Source organism: Ailuropoda melanoleuca, chromosome 8 (genome assembly GCF_002007445.2).
Source record: "Ailuropoda melanoleuca isolate Jingjing chromosome 8, ASM200744v2, whole genome shotgun sequence".
NCBI lineage: Eukaryota > Metazoa > Chordata > Mammalia > Carnivora > Ursidae > Ailuropoda > Ailuropoda melanoleuca.
In genome coordinates, this window is record NC_048225.1 from 124,314,369 (window position 1) to 124,330,966 (window position 16,598).

The following is a 16,598-nucleotide window of genomic DNA, read 5'->3' on the forward strand; positions in this document are numbered from 1 at the left end:
TCGTCCCCCAGAGCTGCAAGCCTGACCTTACCTTGTGGGGGATGGGGACTTCCAAAGAGCTTAAAGCACGGCTGTGACATTGTCAGCTCTGAATTTTACATAGTTCCCCTGGCCTTTCTCATATGTCCCCTGGTTTCTACATCTTGTGACTCCAAAGTTACATGTGATTATTGTGGTGAACTCTAAAAACAGGAAATATTTGTGGGCTGACATTTACACATTCATAGCTGGCCAGCTGTCCTGAGGGGGGCCGGTCTGCTGGTGACTGTTATGGGTCCTTCTCTATCGGGGTCCTTGCTCCTGCTTGGTCTTTTCACGGGTAAGTCTATCCCTGCCACTACCTCCCAGACACCTCAACCTGCCTGCACATTTCTCTAGCCAAGGGTGATTTTCACTGAAGATGCTGCCTCCCTGGGGGCCAGGCTCTGTGTGTGTGTGTGTGTGTGGGTGTATGTATGTGTGTNGGTGTATGTGTGTGTGTGGGTGTGTGGTACACGTGCTACCATCTCAGACCGTGCAGGCCCACACTGTGTTTTGTCACTCTCACATTTCTTCTGCTAGTGAGTCATAGGGAGCCTTGTGCGTTCCCACACAGGCTGGCGGTGGGGGCATGAGATCGAGGACCTGCCCCATCTTCATCCTGCCATTTCAATCATGACCCTCTTACATCTCTTTGGCTCCTCTTCCCTCTCCCACCAGCCCCTGGGAGTGACCCTTCATCATGAATTGGGCTTTCTGAGTCCCATAAACGACTTCAGTAGGGGATCTCAACCCGGCACTTAGCAGCTGTTTCTGTCCTCCTAGATTCTTACTGCTTGCTCCTGTCCCCGAGGATCTGAGCGGTGGCAAGAGACAGGCTTGGGAACCAGAGTCAGGGGAACGAAGCATTTGAGAAATCTGCGTGAGGGGACAGGCTCTGATCTTGCTCTCCAGAGTTTCAAACTTTCGCTTTCATTCTTCAGGGGAAAACCAGCATGTGTGATTATGAAGGTCTCCTGCCTCGGGATTGTCCCCACCCCAGGCTTTAGGGGGTCTCCTAAGCCTGCTGATGAATCCTTCGATGCATTTAATACTTGGCAGTGAAAGGAAGGAGAAATTCTTCTCTACCCTCAAGATCTCCTACCTGAACTAAGCAGTCAATCTATGTGGGATAGGTTAACAGGAGAAAAAGCCTCAAAGTTTCATGACGTGTGCATGGAGGCCCAATAATGAAACTGAGACCTAAAGAAATGACCGAGGAGTCAGTTTTTCTACTTTTTAGACCAAGAGATGATAAATCTGTGAGGAATTGACAAGATGAAGAGAACGTCACTTTGGGAACTTCAGTTAGTAAGGAATTCTAAACGGTCTTCGCGCCGCGGGAATAAATCAGTATGAAAGTAACAGGATTGCTTGTAAGCGTTCTTGGCTCTAAATGTCCCCCCTCTGGTGATGTGGATACTCTTTACCTCCTGGTCCAGGCAGGCAGCCTTTCACGTGGGAAATTTGTTTCCTGCTTTCAGGGGACAGAGGAGCGTCTGAGTATCCTTGTGCCGACTGGCTCTTAAGTAACTTATTTAAATAATCAATGCGCCCAGGTGGCTCATCTTGAGGTGGCCTGCCTTTGGCCCCATCACCGTTTATAAAGAACCTTTACTTAAATTAAAAAAACAACAATTCTGATCCCCATGATAGACTTGTGATATTGATAAGGCAGACGGGATTTAACGCATCTTACGGCTGATGGACTGAGGCTCCGGGAGATGAGGGCATGCAGCAGCACCGTGGAAACGCGGAGAACGTTGTCCTCGGCCAAAGCAGCAGAGCTGGCGTGGAGATTCCTGCAAGGCTCCCCTCACCCCCACTTTCCTATCCCTTCACGGAGCAAGCTCATCTGGGAGCTTGTCTCTCTCCATGGCGTCCAGGCCAGGCCCTTGGTGGTCCCTGCCCGCGGGGGCATCTCTTGGGCGTATGGCCAAATAACGTGTAAGACAGGTCCTACCTGAAAAGATGTTCACAGTTCTTCAGTTCAGCTCTGGAAGCATCTATTGGGGCTCTTGTGTGCTGGATGTGTGGTGGGAATGGGGGTCAGCAGGACCCAGGGAGGAAGGAAGTCCTATGAAAGCCTGTTGCTGACCACACATCAGGCAGAGCACCAGCTCTGGTGGGGGGGTCAGGTGAACTTGGATCTTCCCACGGACTCTGTGGCTTCCGAGCTGGTGACCGTGGGCAAGTTTCTAAGGCTCTTTGTGTCTCGTGATCTTTATCTTTTAAGTGGGAAGGAGAACAACCCCCTTACAGGTTGTTGGGAGGTTGGGGAAGATAACGTGTTGACCCTCCTCGGGGGCGCGGTGTCTGGCATTTGGGATTCACGTCCTGATCTGATCCCTCTGTGTCTCTCCACACTTGAATCCAGAAACTAGAAGCTCCACACACGCCCGCAGCCGCTAAGCCTGAGGCTAAACCACCGACCCGCCCTCCGCTCTCAGAGGTCAATTCCCTTCCATCTTCTGTCCTTGGGGAGCTCGTGAACTCTGCGGAAAGACACGCACACAGCTATCTGTATGAATCGGGGTGAAGTAAATGCTTAAAACCAAATAAGCCAACAAATGCAGGGGCTGAAGGAGATTGGGGTGGGCGTGGCTGGACCAGAAGCGCAGAGCCCGGGGGGCGGGGGGGGGGNCTTGAATGAGGCCTGAGGAGTTACGGCATCTGGCATCTGAGGGTGCAAGGAGGAGCCAAGCTGTTCATTCGTGGTGCGGGCCCTCCAGCCGGATTGCAGGCCCTGGGCCCAGTGTGGGGCGAGGACGGTGCCCCTGATGCCAATGCCTGCTGGCCCGGCATGCTTCCCGTCAGCACACATGATGCTCCCAGCGGAGCCAATGGAGCTCCACGGAAGAAGTGGACACCAAGCTGTCGCGTGGATTCCATGGGTGCATAGGACTCCGACCTGCCCCCAGTTTGGGGTGCCTACTCCCAGAGGACAGCAACCCCTCTCCCACCCCTTGTCCCCACAGCTACTGTCTCAGGACGTCTCGGGTCATCTTTTGACAAAGAGACTCACCATCTGGCCTGGGAACAGTGACACGGCTGGCGCTTCTGGATCTCATTCTGAATCAGGACCCGGATCGTTCCCTGAGCCATGCAGTCTTTTCTTTCTAAACCACTGTGCAGCACACCTGGGTCAGTCTCAGACTTTCTGTTTCCTGGGACAGCGTGTCAGTGCTGCAAAAATACTCCAGCAGTCACGCTACTGAGCACCGGTTTTTGAGTTTCTCGACAAGGGTGCTGGCCAGGTCTGGAGAGGGTGCAAACAGGGAGCAGTCGCCAATTTACTCCAGCGACATCAAGAATCTCGATTAACACCAACAGTGAGGCATTTACTTGCATTATCTCATTGAACCCCTAAAAAATCCTGGAAGATGGCCCTCCCTGTTTCACAGGGGAGACAGCCAGGACTCAGAGAGCAGATGTCACCTCTTGAGATCACACAGCTGGCACCTAGCAAGGCTTTGAACTCGGGCAGTCTGGCTAGTGCCCTGGTGCTTCTGCTCTTCTCCCAAGTACCCTGGTCCTGAATGAATGTCTCCCGACTACCCTTCCACTTGCTTGGCCAGCCCAGCCCTAGCCTTCCTTCTAGAAAGATGTTCCCAGAACCCAGGCTTCAGTTCAGCAGTGTTTGCACAAGCAATTATGGGGGATGCTACAAGGCGGTTTCTGCTGCGGGGGGGCTGGGCTAAGTGAGTTCTGATCCTATTGCCTGGATCAGCGAGTGGGTGGCTCAGAGTAACAGCAGAGATCATCCCCCCAGGCACCTCCAGAGAATTTCCCTTTCTCTCCATTCCACTCACCGTCTGCAACCCTAGCACAGCATCTATGGATTATTTTATTATATGTGAATTAGTTAATGTAAATGCTGAAAAAGACTGCTTTGGCATGACAGGAAGGGTGCTGGCTTGTGTTCCTGTCCTACCACCAACTAGCTATGTTGTCTGGAGCAAGCCACCTAATTTCTTTGGGTCTCTGTTTTCTCATTTATAAAACGGGAATAATAATCCCTTATCTGACCCTCTCAGACCTGTTGTGAGCCTCTGGCTGAGTTGGGCTGCCCCTGAAGCTTCTGATCTGTGTCTCAGCAGGGACAGGGATTTCCGGAGAGGATCCAGGCCCTGTGATGGTAACTGGGACCCTAGGGGGGTCTGTCACTCTGCCCCTGCAGCTCCAGCCTGCACAGCCAGTGGAGAGCATCTCTTGGATGTCCCGTTCCGTCTCCACAGCCATAGCCACGGTCACCTTGGCAGAAGCGGGAGGACCGGATACCTTGTACCAGGCAGAGACCCGGTACCGGGGTCGTGTGAGTGTGGTGGGCCCAGGCCGCTCCCTGCACATCAGCAACCTGAGCTGGACCGACGCGGGGCCCTACCGAGCCCACGTCAACCTGCGGGGCTCCCGCCTCACCCGTACCCGGGAGTACCGACTGCAAGTCTACGGTGAACGTCCCATGGTGGCAGCAGGTGTGGGGGCTGGGCCCATCTTTCAGGCTTTCTCACAGCCTTTCCCACGTCTCTTGTAGTAACATTTACACTTTTTCTGATTATAAAGCTAATATGTGCTCACTGTAACAGAACAGAACAGACCAGGTAAAGTAGAGTGGCCTGGGAGAATGCCCTGAACGATGTCAAGGCCCAGGACCTGCCCCAGGCCGGTGGCAGCAGAAACCCCCCAGGACCTGCCCCAGGCCGATGGCAGCAGAAACCCCCCAGGGCTGTAGTCGGCAGAGAAGGGGACTTCCGCCCTGAGAACTCGGTCGTGCCACCCCCTACTAGAGTGGTCTTGAGGGTCCTTGATCCTAAAACAGGAACACTCCCATCTGGTGAGAATAAACTCGCGAGAAAGAGCTTTGGGACACTCTGGACAGATGTAGAGGAATGCTGGGATCATGTTGCTGAAAGATATTTAAAAATGGTTTCAGGAGGGGCGCCTGGGTGGCACAGCGGTTAAGCGTCTGCCTTCGGCTCGGGGCGTGATCCCGGCGTTCTGGGATCGAGCCCCACATCAGGCTCCTCCGCTATGAGCCTGCTTCTTCCTCTCCCACTCCCCCTGCTTGTGTTCCCTCTCTCGCTGGCTGTCTGTCTCTCTGTCAAATAAAAAAAAAAAAAATGGTTTCAGGAGGGAAAATTGTAGCGGAGATGCCAGAGGTGGGTGCCGCCCCCCCCCCCCCCCCCCCCCCCCCCCCCCCCGCAGCGAGGAGGGCGGCCTGGTTCAGCCAGGAAAGATACAGCAAGCCAGTTTTAGATTCAGACAGCTTATTACTCATATCGATAGTGAAAGAGTAACCCAGGCCCCTCACAGCAGCAAGAATGGCAGAGGGGGCCAGTCGACCACGAGGCAGGTGTCAGAACACCCTGTTACCAAGAGCCGATTCTAGGCCGCAGTGATGGTGACGGAGTCTGAGTCCGCAGCTCTGGTCGAGCCGGTGGGGCAGGAAGCTCCTTCCTCGAGAGAAAGTGACTCATGAGTGCCTCCCAGGGGAGACAGTGAGGTCGGCCCAGATGGTGTCAGGGTCTCCCGGGCCACCATCCTCTTGTGTTCTGGGGAGGATCCCAGGGCGTTCTGCCAAGACTCAGATCAGCTGGGGTTCAGTCTTTGCCTGAGCGACATGGCCGAGGCCTTGGGGGGCCCTGGCAGAGCCGCTCCCCCACACTGTGAAGCAAAAAGGTACAGTGACCCGTGAGGAGGAACACCGGGAAACTCACGGATGGAGGGAAAGCAGAGAGGCCACAGGGCTGAGTCGTGTGCTAGGAAATACTCCTGCTGGAGGAGGCAGGTTTTTCCATGTGGGAAGACGAACTTGCTTCCAGGTCAGGCTCCCCGGGCTGGGGACAGCGTTTCTGCCCTAAGGAGGCCTGGCCATGGGCTGCGCTCCACAGCGCGAGGGCCCCCCCCCCCCGCCCCCGTGGCCTCTGGGACCTGGAGGGGACTGTTCACTAGGATGGTCCCGGGCTGGTGGGAGAGCCCCTCTGGCTCTGGTCCAGTGGAGCGGCAACAGCGAAGGTAACAGGCCCCCTTTCGTCCTTCTCAGGGAGTTCCCCAAGTCACGGGAGCCTCTCCACAGCCCTGCAGTAGTGGGCAGGAGAGGGGTTTATTTCTGGGCTGCTGAAACCAGTCTCAGAAAAAGTGACACAGAGGTAGAAAGTGGCCGAGCAGGCCTAGAACTATGGCTCCCTGAGGTCACATCCTGTGCTGCTAGTGTCACTGTGTTGACCGGCTTGAGCTCGAGAGGATGCTGAGGGGCAGAGGGCCTGCGGAAGGAGTCACGGGGGAGGGGTTTCAGTTCTAAGGAACACATGGGGGGCGGGGGGGAGGAAGGCAGCAGAAACTTACCCAGCCTGCCTTCTCCCCAGGGGACATTCTGGGCTGTGGGGTCCTATTTTTGCCAGTTGAGCTGCCCCTAGGGCTGCCGTCAGGTGGGCCGCAGGGCTGAGGCCAAATAACAGAGCAGCCTTCTCCCACACCCTGTGGCTTTGTGGAGCCTGTCCTGACTGTGCACTCTCTTAGCTACTCTTCCTGCCGCTCCCCACCCCCCTGGCTCTGGCCTGGGGACACAGGTGGACAAATAATGGCGACATGGAAACCTTAAGGAAGCATCTGAGCTCCTGGTCCTGGGGGAAGTGGGGGTGGGGTGCAGGCTGAAGGGAGCGAATGGGGGTGGGAGAACCCTCCCAGGCCGAGGGCCGAATCTTCTGGGAGCCTTGGGACCCGGAAGCTGCAGAGACCCCTCCTGGGCAGAGATGTAATTACACCTGCTGGGAGCTGGTGTGCACACGGGGCCTTCATGGAGCCGGTGCTGGGGTGGGAACCAGGTTGTGGGGTCCGAGACACTGGATTTGGGTCTTGGAATCACCATTTAATAGCCGAGACTCTGGGCAAGTTACCTGAAGCTCTCTGAGACTGTTAAACGGAGTAGGTACAGAACCTCTCCTACCCACTTCACGGGGTGGTTCTGGGAATCGAATGGTGCTACGTGGCAGGGCCTCGCAGAGCCCAAAGCTCTGGAATAGATGGGGCCAGATTCTGCCCCTGTTCCTCCTGTGCATACTCAGGATGATGCAGGGTCTTGGCCTCAGTGCCTTGTGCCTTCTGCCTTGTGAAGGGAGGGCCCAGGGCAGTTCTGCAGTCCTCGGTTGGTTCATTTCGTGCCCACAGAGCCGCTGGTCCAGCCACGTGTCACACTGAGCTCCAGGATCGGGGAGAATGGACACTGCGTCTTCATCCTGACGTGTGTGGCCGAAAGCAGAGGGGGTTCTGTGACCTACAGCTGGCTGCCTCTGGGACCCCGGGCTATCGTGTCCCATGGAGGGTCTGTCCTCAGTGTCTCCTCGAGGCCTGGGGACAGGGCTCTGACCTTCACCTGCATGATCAAGAACCCAGTCAGCAGCAGCAGCTCCCTCCCTGTCTCAGTGCCGTCCTCGTGTCCAGGTACCCGGAACCGGAGCATGCACGGCGCACTGCGGCTCTGAAGCGGACAGAGGTGGAGGGCAGAGTCCCCTCCAGGCCCCAGGGAGAGGGGCTAACACCCTTGAGAGGGGGGAGGGGACGGGCTGGGGCAGGGCCGTCAGGGGAGGCAAGGGGCGGGCCCATTGGAGCTAGTGTGGAGGCTGGAGGGGTTTGGGCAGGAGGAGCTTGAGGGGACCTGGGGGGCCCTGAGTGCGCAGGGGAGACCCTGGCGCTGAAGCTAGGGTCTTCTGTCTGTCTGCAGGGCCAGGAATCCTGGGAGGGGACACCGTGGGGGAGATGGTGACCGGTCTCCTCGGGGACTTGGCCATCCTGCCCCTGGAGGTCCCAGTCGGGCAGGAAGTGGAAAGGTCACCTGGAGCTCCGGAGGGCGTGTTGCCGTTATGCAGTCAGGCCCAGGAGGCCAGCCGGTGCTGGCCGCTGGGACTCAGGGAGCCTACAGCAGACGCTGGAGCGCCGTCCACTGCGGCTACTCTCTTCAGATCAGGCCCCTGAGGCTGCAGGACTCTGGCCTGTACAGAGCCTGGCTCGCCCTGCAGAGTCCCCCGATCAACATCACCAGGGACTTCACCCTGCGTGTCTATGGTGAGGGGGGTGGAGGGCTCACCTCTGAACTTTACCTTCGTGGCCAGACCAGAGTCTTCTCAGAGCTTGAACTTTCCCTTCTTGCACAGAGAAGCTGCAGGAGCCCAACATCACTGTCAGCTCCCAGATCACGAAGGATGGGGCCTGTCACATCACCCTGATCTGCTCCCTGCAACAGGCTGGAGAGGACGTTCAGTACGGATGGGCACCCCTCGGCCAGGGGGCAGTTATGTCCTGTGGGGGAACCACTCTTCATGTCTCCTGGACACCCGGGGTCAGCGACAGCTATCGCTGCACCATTAGCAACCCAGTGAGCCAGAGCTCCAGCTCCGTCCCCGCCAGGCCCCTCTGCTCAGGTAAGCCCTTCCTTGTGTGTGCCCCCCTCCCTGGCAGCCTCGGTCCCGGGGCTCAGCACCCCCTCCTGCCATCCTCCGGGTCTGGGGGTGGTGGAAGAAAACAAGGGCAGGCTCATCTGCAGCAGGGAGTGTCTCCGGGGTGGCAGGAAATGGGGGCCCTGGAGCCCTCCTCCCAGGGCTGCGCTGTCCAGTTTTGGTCTGTCAGCCCCAGACTCCGTGCCTGGGTGCTTGGCTCACTCCGGGGACTCCCCGAGGGAAAGTGCTTCTCCCAGCCCACTCAGTCCTGCAAAGCCCACAGAAGGGGCATCCCAGACGGCCTTGGCCATGTCCTCAGTGAAGCCCGGAGCTGCCGTGACACGGAAATCTGAGGCTGTGCCCCTCTGGCATCAAGGGCGGCCTCTCTCAGTTTCCAGAGGCCGTGGCAGGATACTGCCTCATTCCAAATCACTGTGTCCCTTTCCTCTTCTTGGCCAACTTCTGACCATCTCTCCTCTCCTTGTCTCCGGTTCCTTACCAACCACTTTCTCTTGGACCCTTTGTGGCTGCTCTACCCCCAGAGGCGTCCTCATTGCTAAGTTCAGGGGCCACTTCTCACTCGTGTTGTCCTCAGCCCGCTCTCCTGGGGGCCCTGGGCTGCTGGCCCCCGGGGAGTCTTCTCTTCTATCACAGTCCTTAGGGGTCCTGCCCAGGCCTCTCTGTTGCCTGGGGTAGAAAGCTGGGTGTCATTCAGCACCCTTGTTTTCCACTGCTACCAGCTGGTGCTCACACCTCCCGGTTATCCTGCTCTCTCCCCTCTGGATCATTCTGCCCATCACGCTGCTAGCGGACGAGTTCTGCAAGAAAGAAATACTTGGGTTACTTTTCTGCTTAAAACCTTGTGGAGTCTGCCCACTATCAAGGGTATAAATATATTATCCCCTCTTCATTCATTTAAGCAACTCATGTTTACAGAGCATTTATTATTATTATTGTTATTTTATTTTATTATTTTTTTTAAAGATTTTTTATTTATTTATGTGACAGAGAGACAGCCAGCGAGAGAGGGAACACAAGCAGGGGGAGTGGGAGAGAGAAGCAGGCTCCCAGCGGAGAAGCCCGATGTGGGACTCGATCCCGGAACCCCGGGATCACGCCCTGAGCCGAAGGCAGACGCCTAACGACTGTGCTACCCAGGCGTCCCTATTATTGTTATTTTAATCAAAATATAGTTAACATATAATATTAGTTCCAGGTGTATAACATAGTGATTCAACATTTATATACATCACGAAATGCTCACCGTGATACTTGCAGTCACCGTGTGTCCCATGCAAAGTTATTACAGTATCATTGATGTATTTCTTATGCTGTACTTTTCATCCCCACCACTTATTTATTTCATTCCTTGAAAGAGCATTTCATAACCTTACAGAGCTTTTTTTTTTTTTGAGAGAGAGAGAAAGAGCGTGTGCCTGTGTGCAAGTGGGGGGTGGGGGGAGCAGAGAGAGAAAGAAAGAAAAGCTTAAGCCGGCTCCACGATCAGTTTGGAGCCCAATGCTGGGCTCGATCCTCTGACCCTGAGACCATGACCTGAGCCAAAATCAAAAGTCAGATGTTTAACTGTTGGAAGCACCCAGGCACCCCTTACAGAGCATTTTTAAAAGATTTTATTTATTTGTCAGAGAGAAAGAGAGAGAGAGAGAGAGAGAGCGAGCATGCACAGGTGGGAGAGAGGGGGAGAGGGAGGAGCAAACTCCCTGCTGAGCAGGGAGCCTGATGCAGGGCTTGATCCCAGGACCCTGAGATGGTGACCCGATCCACAGGCAGACACTGCAGACACAGGCAGATCCCACCCAGGGATCCCCAGAGCATTTTTAAAAAAGATTTTATTTGTAAGTCGTCTCTGTGCCCAACGTGGTGCTTGAAGCCACAACCCTGAGATCAAGAGCTGCGTGTTCCCCCAACTGAGCCAGCCAGGCGCCCCCAGAGCATTTTTCAGGTGCCTTGAGTTGTGTGTTCTAGGCATTGAGGATAGGGTGAAGGAGAGGTCTGGATAAATTGCCACCTCTCAGGGAACTCGGTCACGGTTGTCACAGTCGGCAGCTAACCCTGCTAAGTGATTTGAGGGGTACTGAGCGTGTTGTATTAGGGCCTTTATCCTGTCTGCCTTCTCCACGGAACGAGACCAGGGCCCATTTTCTTCTCGGCATCTCCAGTACACAGCATGGAATAGGCACGAAAAATGTGACTCTGACAGTTCTTCAGGGAGCAGCCTGTGCTGGGTGTAACGGGGCACAAGGAAACATGGTAATTGGCTGCGGACGCTAATGTTCTCCCTGCCCCTCCATGGGGCCCGGAGGGCAGCTCACCTCCAGCCCCCAGATTCAGCTTCCTTAAGGGGTCTCCAGCCCACTCACGCTTCTGAATTCTCTTCTTGGAAATCCCTTCCCCTGCCTGCCTGTCTTCCGTTTCTTCTCTTCCCTTCCTTTTACCCCAGTTCCTAACCTATGGTAATTGTTTCATTCAGCCTCCTTCCTACCCCGCTCCTTGAAGAAAGAATTTCTTCTCTTTTTGATCCTGGGAGCTTTGCAGATTGAATAGATTGACTTTGACAAGTGGAGAAGCCAAGAGGACCGTGAGAAGGGGTCACCCGGGGAGACCAGAGATAAAGAATTCTGTACGTGGGCCCCACCTGTCAGCATCTCCTGCTGAGAGGGGCACCAATCCCTATGAAGACATAAAACCTATTTCATTTGCAAACAGTTCAAAATCTCCAAGAAACTGCTACATCTCTTCTGTTGAAAATAACCTGTTTATTTTTTATTTAGTCATGTTTTAAAGTGTTCCGAAAGAAAAGAAAGCTTATTCATTTATTCATTTAAGGAAAGTTGCACATTTGTGGGATGTCTGGGTGGCTCAGTCGGTGAAGCAGCTGCCTTTAGCTCACGTCATGATTCTGGGGTCCTGGGATCGAGCCCCACATTGGCATCCCTGCTCAGCGGGGAGCCTGCTTCTCCCTCTCCCTCTGCCTGCCGCTCCCCCTGCTTGTGCTCTCTATCTGTTTAAATAAATCTTCGAAAAAAAAGAAAAGTTGTACTTTTGAAACATAAGAAGGTTTGCGAGGTGATTAAGTGTTGTGATTCTACGTAATCGTTTTCTGTTAACACGGACGCAAATGGGCTAAGAGGGCCCAGATTGAACTTAAATTTCATCTCCTTGGAGCAGCCTTTTGACCACCTTATTTATGCAAATCTTTCCTCTTATTCATAATCATTGTACCCAGCTCAATTTTGTCAAATTATCACAATTTGTAAATATATGTTTATTTGTTGAATTTTTTTTTCTTACCTTCTGTCTCCCCCACAAGATGTTTAGCTCCACGAGGACAAGAGCTGTATCTGTTTAGTTCACAATGTAAGTCCAGATGACAATAGAGTGTTTAGCTTATGGTCGATATTTCAATATTTTTTGAATGAATGAATAACTAATGGATGAGAGTTGAGAACATTTTTTCTTAAGATCCAAGGACTATCAGATTTCATAATAATTTGGGATCTATACCATTTTGTGTGTGTATGTGTGTGTATGTATGTTTCCTTTCTGCATTTGATAAAGGAGGAAGGAAATGGAATCCTCATCCTGAAATTTCTGTTGTCAGGCCATCCTCAGGCAGCCACTTTGGCCTTCAGATTATGCTGGGCTGAAAACAGCCCAGGCCCAAAAGACTCAGGGAAGAAGCTTTGACAACCCCCAGCCCCAAGAATTTAGACAGAGGACCAGCTCCAGGAAGACAAGCATCGCTCTAGATAACTACGGTATAATATGAACTAAAGGTGGCCGACAGGGAGGAATTTGGCAAATTCTGTTAAAATTCCTCTCTATGTCCTGTTATTTCTGTATGGCCCAGCAGAGATTAGTTTTTACCATTTACTCTTTTTCATCTTCCCGTGAACTGACTTCCTTCCCTTTGAAGTCCCACACCCCTATCCCCTTCTCCTTATTTCAAGATGACACATATACCCCATTTGCCTGTCTTGGGATTTCCATGTATATGTGGATTTGATTTGTACAAAATTAAATCTGATTTTCTCCTGTTAATCTGTCTTGTATCAATGTGATTCTTAGTCCAGCTAGAAGGATATTGAAGAGCAGAGGAAATTCTTCCTTCCCAACAGCTTCTAAGTAGTTTGCTCGACCCTTTGTAATGGGTTTCTCCCACTGCAGTCACTGAAGTTTTCAAGCACAACTCCTCGGGTCCAGAGACACTGACTTTCTTGCTTTCGGGTCTCATCGTGTCCAGAGTCTTTGCACAGGCTCTGCCCTCTGATCGAGCTCTCCTTTCCTGTAAGGAGCTCCTACTCACCTGTAGATCTCAGCTCAATCATCACTGTGTGAGAGAGGCCTTCCTTGATCCTGGCAATAGACCCCATTACAGGTTACCCTTACACCATGCATCTTTTTTTTTTCAATACAAGTCACCGCTGCTGCAGTGGTATTTGGAGATAATTTGATTGTTGGTCTCTAAAAAGGAAACTCTTCTCTCTCTACTGCACCAACTAAAGGAAAACTTCTCTGTTCTTTTCTATTCAAAGTGAACACATCTGACACTATATGTGTGGCTTCCCCCCCACACCAGCCAATGCTCCAACACCAGCTAGGTGTCCTACAATTCAATGAAAATTTGACACTATTTACCCAGAGTTAGTGTCAGATCCCACAAGTGAAGGGCTCAGTCCCAAAAGATTGCTCCCACTTCAGAGGCCAGTTGCAAGTCTGGGCCTGCCATACTTCTGACCAAGCCAGTATAGTCTAAGGGCTGTCACAACTCCCTCCTGGGGGTTAATAATTTGCTAGAATGGCTCACAGAACTAAGGAAAAACAGTTTACTTACTACATTACTGGTTTATTCTAAAAGGAAACATCTCAGGAATAGTCAAACGGAAGAAATGGACAGGGCAAAGTATGTAGGGAGGGGTGTGGATCTTCTAAGCCCTTTCTAGGTGTACCACCCTCCAAGCACCTTCATGTGTTCACCAATCTGGAAACTCTCTGAACCCCTCTGGTTGGGGTCTTTTTATGGAGGCATCATTATGTGGGCATGATGGATTAATCATTGGATATTGGCAACAGAATTTTATCTCCAGCCTCTCTCCCATGCCTGGATGTTGGGGGTAGGAGGTAGGGAGTTTGGGGAAAATAGGGCTGAAGTTCCAACCCTCTAATCATTTTGTTGGTTCTCCTGGCAACCAGCCTGTATCATGAGGCTATCCAGGAGTCTCCAGCCACCAGTCACATTAGCATACAAAAAGACACTTCTCTCTTTGAAGATTCCAGGGATATTTAGGAGCTGTTTGGAAGGAAACTGGGAGGAAGACCCAATCTATATTTATTATTATCTCTCAATATCACAGACTCTCTCATTAGAATTAAGCACCCCAAGGACAGAGACCACTGTTTGGTCACTGCTCTAGTTTCTGTGTTCAGCACAGTGACTGGTACTTCACGGGTGCTAAGTCTCGCTGAATGAGTAAGTAATGAATGCGTGCACGGTTGGCTGAGTGCCTGCCTTACATGGTGCAGACACCTTCTTTTCTCCCCCACCGGAGTTTCTGTATTTATGAGCCGTATTAGCAGCTCACAAAACCCAAACCACACAGCTTGGGGTGCTGCATTTGATGGGTTTTGACGTGAAAGGTGGCTTCCTGCACTAACGAGCTGGTGGTTTCATTTACCTGCTGGGTGAGCTCAGGAGGTGAAGGCTTTCTCTGCACGTCGATTTCGGAAAGTTCTTACTAGGTCCAGACTCCAGACCTATTGGGGTATTTCTGGGCTTGATTTTGTCTCTCGTTTAAAAAGAGAGAGGGGGAGCTAATTCTAATGATTTCACCGTTAGGACTGTCTTAAGGAGAGGGTGTGGGGCACAGATGCATCTAAACCCTGGCGGTGGTTAGCCTCCCCTCCCAATCTTTGTCCGCTCTGAAGCTCCCCCAACTTCAAACCACCCACTCTGGGCAGAGTAATCTTTTCCTCTGATCATCACGTTCTCGGGGCTTCTCTCTTCTTTCCACCTCATTCTCACCCAGAGGAGGCACTTTCCTTCCTCCCCCACTGCACGCCTTCCACCCCCGAGATGGGGGTCTCAGAATTTCCCCTCAACTCCTCTCAGTGGGTCACACCTCTTTATACTCACTGTACACTTATTTAAAATTTCTTCCACTCCATTATGTAATACATCCTTTCTCATTAAAGAACTTTTGGAAAATCAAGACAAGCAGAAGAAAACCAAACCACTTAAGATATCACCTGACCCCACAAAACCCAGCATTAATATTTTGCTGTTTTTTCTTCTAAGTTTTTCCTTGCATTGGTGTTTTTAAAACGTAGTTGTAATCATACAACACATTAAATTTCACTTTTCACTTTTCTTCGCTTGTGATACTGTAGGGGAAGGAAAATAATCTTCCCTATCCCTTTCTAGATTCTGTGGCCGAGACCCTCCACCTCCAGGAACAAAAGATTAACAAGAGAAAAAAAGATAGAAGTTTAAGAACATGTGTATATCTACTGTATACATGGGAGATACCCAGGAAACTGAGTAAAACTCCCCAAATGGCCGAAGCCACTGTCTTAAATACCACCTTCAGCTCAAGGGAAAAGAAACACGTTTTGAGGGGGAAGCTTTTTATGGGAAGTTATCAGGAAAAGTACAGTAAAGGTGTTGTTGTCATAGATTTAAGTTGATGCCTCCAACACTGGTAAGATTCTTTTGTCATTCCGAGTCATCCTTCTCTTTCTGGTATAAGAGGCAGACACTTGTGCATATGGAGATTTCCTTTGTAGATGTAATTGTCCCTTACAAAAGGGACAAAAGATCTTCTCCTGCATCTGTTGTTTCTTTGAAATAATCAACCGGAACATGATCCTTGTGCTCAAGAGGCATTTTTTGGGGGGGCGCACTCAACCGCCCTTCAAAGTCATTACATTTTCTAGCTTTATAACCCATAATTCCTAATGTCTGTGTTCACTTCACCTTTCCCTGTGGTTAGAGTCTTAGGTAGTTTCCAGAATATCACTACAACAAGTGGCAAAGTAATGCATATTTTTGTATGTAAATCTCACAGTGTCTTTTTGAGACAATATGATTCTCAATCCCATTCTTGCCCCGGAAGCATTATTTTTAAGTTCTTTCAACATGGAGGAAAATAAATTCCCATTTCCCCCCTCTCTTCCTGTCCCCTTTGCTATAAGCCAGAGTTGAGATAAATTTCTAGGTCCAAGATGGACCACTTCTGTCCAAGGTGCCATGTAAGCAAACTGAAACTTGGCTAACTTTTGTGTCCCTGCAAATGCTCTGATCAGAAACCCAGTGGTATTTCCAGTCACCTAATCTCCAAATGCCAAGCCAATTTGGGATCTTTTCACTCCAAGTGAGTCTGATTTTGTGGCTTTAGTCATTCAGATATTTCCTATTTTTCTCTTCCTCATTCTTTATTCTTTATCTTATAAAGTCTTCCAGGCTTCTGCCCCAATTTGCACAACTCCAAATGGAGACTGCCCACTTCATGAAGTGTTTAATAAAGTTTGTTTGTATTACCAACTTTTGGTTAATCATTTTTTAACACCATTGAAGGGGAGCAGAATATACCACCCCAAAATATATCACCCACACTTTGGCATGTGGATTATTTTGAACTGAAGTCAATCAAGACCCAGCAGACTCAGGAAAACCTTTTTGCCTCTCCATTATTACCTAATAAAATTTAGAAAGGGGACCTGTACCAGAAAGAGAACCATTACCAGAGGTAATGTTTTCCTCTGAGAGATTATCTGCATAGCAGGGCAAACACTGTATACAAAACATTTGCTCTTCTCATCCTCCTGTGAATTGCCTTCCTTCCCTTTGAAACCTCAGACCCCTACCCCTTCCCTTAGCTCAGGATGGTATAAAAGCCTCAATTGCCTGACTAGTTTTGAGTCTCATATTTTTTATGGGGCTCCCATACATATGAAATCAAATTTTTTGACCTATTAATCTGTCTTTTGTCAATCTAATTATTATATCAGCCAAAGAATCTAGAAAGGAAGAAGGAAAAATTTCTTCTCCCCTATACCAGACACCTCTCTTTTAAGGGCTGATTCTTCATTTTTAATGCTTCTGTATCTTATGCTAAGTTGACTTGTGGG

The 16,598-nt window shown here is 51.1% G+C and overlaps 2 protein-coding genes across 3 annotated transcripts in view; one reads left to right on the top strand and one right to left on the bottom strand.

Annotated features, from left to right (window-relative positions):
- The window catches only part of LOC117803481 (SLAM family member 9-like), a 23,878-nt gene continuing 7,280 nt past the window's right edge, over window positions 1–16,598 (top strand). Inside the window, exons 1-4 of one of the 2 annotated variants that reach the window (XM_034667288.1) lie at window positions 1–319; window positions 4,116–4,469; window positions 7,186–7,458; window positions 8,169–8,435. In XM_034667288.1, the coding sequence (XP_034523179.1) occupies window positions 271–319; window positions 4,116–4,469; window positions 7,186–7,458; window positions 8,169–8,435 (943 nt within the window). In that variant the 5' untranslated portion in view covers window positions 1–270. Of the gene's footprint in view, window positions 320–4,115; window positions 4,470–7,185; window positions 7,459–7,738; window positions 8,027–8,168; window positions 8,436–16,598 lie in introns of those variants that run through there. The other variant, XM_034667290.1, reaches the window with a different exon arrangement.
- SLAMF7 (SLAM family member 7) overlaps window positions 9,134–16,598 on the bottom strand; it is a 24,221-nt gene continuing 16,756 nt past the window's right edge. Inside the window, exon 7 of the mRNA XM_011236290.3 lies at window positions 9,134–9,268. Coding sequence (XP_011234592.2) covers window positions 9,158–9,268 — 111 coding nt within the window. The 3' untranslated portion in view covers window positions 9,134–9,157. The remainder of the gene's footprint in view (window positions 9,269–16,598) is intronic.